We start from the raw sequence: 3,198 nt of genomic DNA, 5'->3' as shown, positions 1-3,198 counted from the left end.
TAAAGACAGCATATTGGATTGTGTAAAAATGCAGAAAATTAGGTTTAGATGCCCAATAAATGGGGGGACCCTCGCCAGGTTATGTCCCCCCACTTCTAAAACCAAAGTGGTTCCCCTGCCTACTACAGCAAGTCGAATGTGTTAGACATATTATTTTATGGCAACAGTTTCTGTCTTGTTTGTGGATCATTTGTGGCCTTATCAAACCCATCAGTTAGGAATACAATAAGATGTATTTAATATAGGCTATAGCCTATAACCTTCCCATCATAGTTCATGCTTTGAGACGTTAGATGTGATAGGCCTATGACATGGAGTAATAATCGAAATAATTGACATCCGATAATATGCTATTGTGTCCTGTGTTACGTTTAATTTTGTTATTAAATGTATGTGAACATTAAACCAACAACTCTTGTCCATTGATGGATTTAAATCAAAACTAAACATTACCCTATTTACAATAGGCATACTATTATTATATAATATGCTTAATTAATAGAGTATAATATGCTACAGTGTTTTTGCATTTTGAATTTCAATATTTTCTTTACCCATGTTCCTCAGGTTAAACATGCCAGGTATTAACGACACACATTCACAGTTATCTTGGCAAAATAATAGAATAAATTATGAAACATGTTTTGTATAAATAGTCATAGTCATTTATTTATAATGACATCGAAAGGCTTTCACTCATTTTAAGATGTATAAATATAAAGTTAAACATTTCTCACAACAAACAAACCAAGCGCCTCAGGCTACATTAAATACATAAAACACTTTTTTTTTTTTTTTTTTTTTTAACAAATCACCTCTTATTTACACATATACAAAAATGGTCCTCTATTGTCATAAACAATAAAAATGGCAAGGAAAGAACAAAAGATGACGATGACACACACACACACACACACACACACACACAAGTCTAAGAAAGTGGTCAAATATTTCATTTACGATTACACTTAGGCCTACATAAATAAGTCGGAAATTATATCTCATAAAACGTGACCAATGGGAAGCCAATGATTGATCTTCAAGGAATTGAAACCTTTCTATTGGAAGGAATGACAGCTTTGCCCTCCTGTTCTTCTACTACAGCAACATTCTGCAACTCTGTCCGTTTGCTGTTTTCTTCATTTACAGGAATCGATTCGTTTTCATGAATGTGGCCATACTATCACTGTGTTCATAGCACTTGGTAGATGGGGTCATGGGACGGCTGTGGGCAGTTGGTCTGTGACGGCACGGGTGCCCCCGTTTCGCTCAGGATAGATCCCTCTTGTGGAGAGCACGGGCTACCCTCGGAACCCTCCTGGCCTGATAACACAGTGCATGCTGACGTGTCTGTAGAGATTCTCTCCACGATGTTGGAAAGACAATCCAGGCTGGAGATGACTGCTGCGTTCTTGTTGCTTCTGGCATCAGCTGTAACAGAGGTGAAGGAAACATCAGTCAGAGACAATATAAACCAGTAACATTGTCTACATGTGTGTCAAAAAATGTCTGTCTTGGGTCTTGTGCATTAGAGTACTGAAGGAGAGCTGCTGAATAAAACGTACTTTAAAAACCGAATAAAAACCGTATAATAAAGGTCTAGGCCTAACAAGTCACAATAATATAACACTTTAAAATAATAACTTACCATTTGTAGTCTCGGCGAAATAAGAGCTGTCATAGTTGCTTCGTCTTGCGGACGTGCACGCCGGGCCATTATAGTCCATCTGGATAAAACATGAATAAATGCAATCTAAGAATTCGATCAATAAAATAACACATTGTGTGTTCTGACAGCTTTTGGAATGATATTGAATGACATTAATATCTCAAACTATATCCCATCTTTTTTTTTTACTTAGTATGTAAATTTTTTTTTGTGTTGTACTATTTACCCCTTTTTCTCCACAATTTCGTGGTATCCAATTGGTAGCTCCAAAATAATATAAGAAAATAAAATCGAATGGGCCTACTAAATGTATTTATATAGACCCGCAAATAGGTTTTATTGAATAAAAACGATCGAATTCCAGTGGGGTCATGCCCATACACTGATGTCAAGATGCACCAACTCACCATTCCATCAGAGCAGTTGGACTGTGGACTGGATGCGTCAGAGTCCCCGCTATAGTGTTCCAACACAGGGTAGTAGTTCTCGCCGTCCTGGCCCCTGAGCAGAGATTGCAGAGACTCGATGTAGCTGATGGCATTTCTCAAGATCTCCACCTTGGGAAGCCTCTGATTGGGGTTGTTCGACGTGCATCTCTTCAGGTTCTCGAAGGCGTCGTTGACCTTGCCCAGCCTCCTCCTCTCCCGCATAGTAGCAGCCTTCCTCCGGTCAGAGTTTGTGGTTTTCCTCTTGCAAGCTTTACATGCCCAGAGGAGGCACCTCCCGGCTTGGTGGTGCCCGCTCGGTGCCCTGATGTGCTCGTCTTCGTTGTAATGGTGGTCGTCTGGCTTGAGGAGTCCCACGTGGACTAACCGGGGGTCCAGGTCCTCGAAGAAATGCATGTCGCTGTTGTTGAAGCACGGGTCGTCATAAAAGTCATCAGCAGAAGTGACAGGGAACGAAATATCCGACAACTCCATCTCACTGTCAAATTCCAAGACCAGCCTTGTAACGATTGTAATCCTGGCTCTGTATTTGTCACAAACGTTAGAGGTTACCAGAAACTTTTTGTAAAGGTATCCTTAGAGGTAAAGGTATCCTTAGAGCAACCAAAAAACGTACAATTTGTATTCGTTTTTAGTGTAGGAATTTGGTTTTCTTTCTCAACCTGTATCCTAGTGCACCCCTTGGGTACCTGTTGCTGATGCTGTGGCTCAAACAAGCTTTTATCCCTGGTGTGAGAGTTAGGGGCGTGCTCTGCATTTCTGACAGGTCCCTGGATTGGCCAATGGTCACGCGGAGTGTGTGCGCAGGGAGGGGTTTACAACTTCATGCTACTTAGTGTACAATTTCTCGTAACTGTCTCTACAATAACATGGAATAGGATTACTTTATTTTTCCAGAAGGAACTTCAGTAACAGCATAATATTCTAGTAATAGGACTACATGGAAGTATAATAATAATACAGCCATGCACCAACATATTAAAATTGAATCTGTAAATTACATTTATGAAAGGGAATTGATTGTAATTCATTGTTCATTAATATTAGAGCTTCTTAAAATATCAGTATGACTGTATTCAAAGG

General features: G+C 39.6%; 1 protein-coding gene across 1 annotated transcript; it reads right to left on the bottom strand.

Annotated features, from left to right (window-relative positions):
• Positions 1–678: 678 nt before the first annotated feature.
• LOC129854754 (myoblast determination protein 1 homolog 2) lies at positions 679–2,790 on the bottom strand. Its single transcript, XM_055921904.1, has 3 exons — positions 2,077–2,790; positions 1,649–1,727; positions 679–1,431 (listed from the first exon to the last, which is right to left on the bottom strand). Exons 1-3 carry the CDS (start codon positions 2,587–2,589, stop codon positions 1,193–1,195), a joined length of 831 nt encoding a protein of 276 aa, XP_055777879.1. The 5' UTR covers positions 2,590–2,790; the 3' UTR covers positions 679–1,192.
• Between the last annotated feature and the right edge of the window lie 408 nt (positions 2,791–3,198).

This window comes from Salvelinus fontinalis, chromosome 5, assembly GCF_029448725.1.
Source record: "Salvelinus fontinalis isolate EN_2023a chromosome 5, ASM2944872v1, whole genome shotgun sequence".
Lineage (NCBI taxonomy): Eukaryota > Metazoa > Chordata > Actinopteri > Salmoniformes > Salmonidae > Salvelinus > Salvelinus fontinalis.
This window is presented reverse-complemented; position numbering and strand designations above follow the sequence as displayed.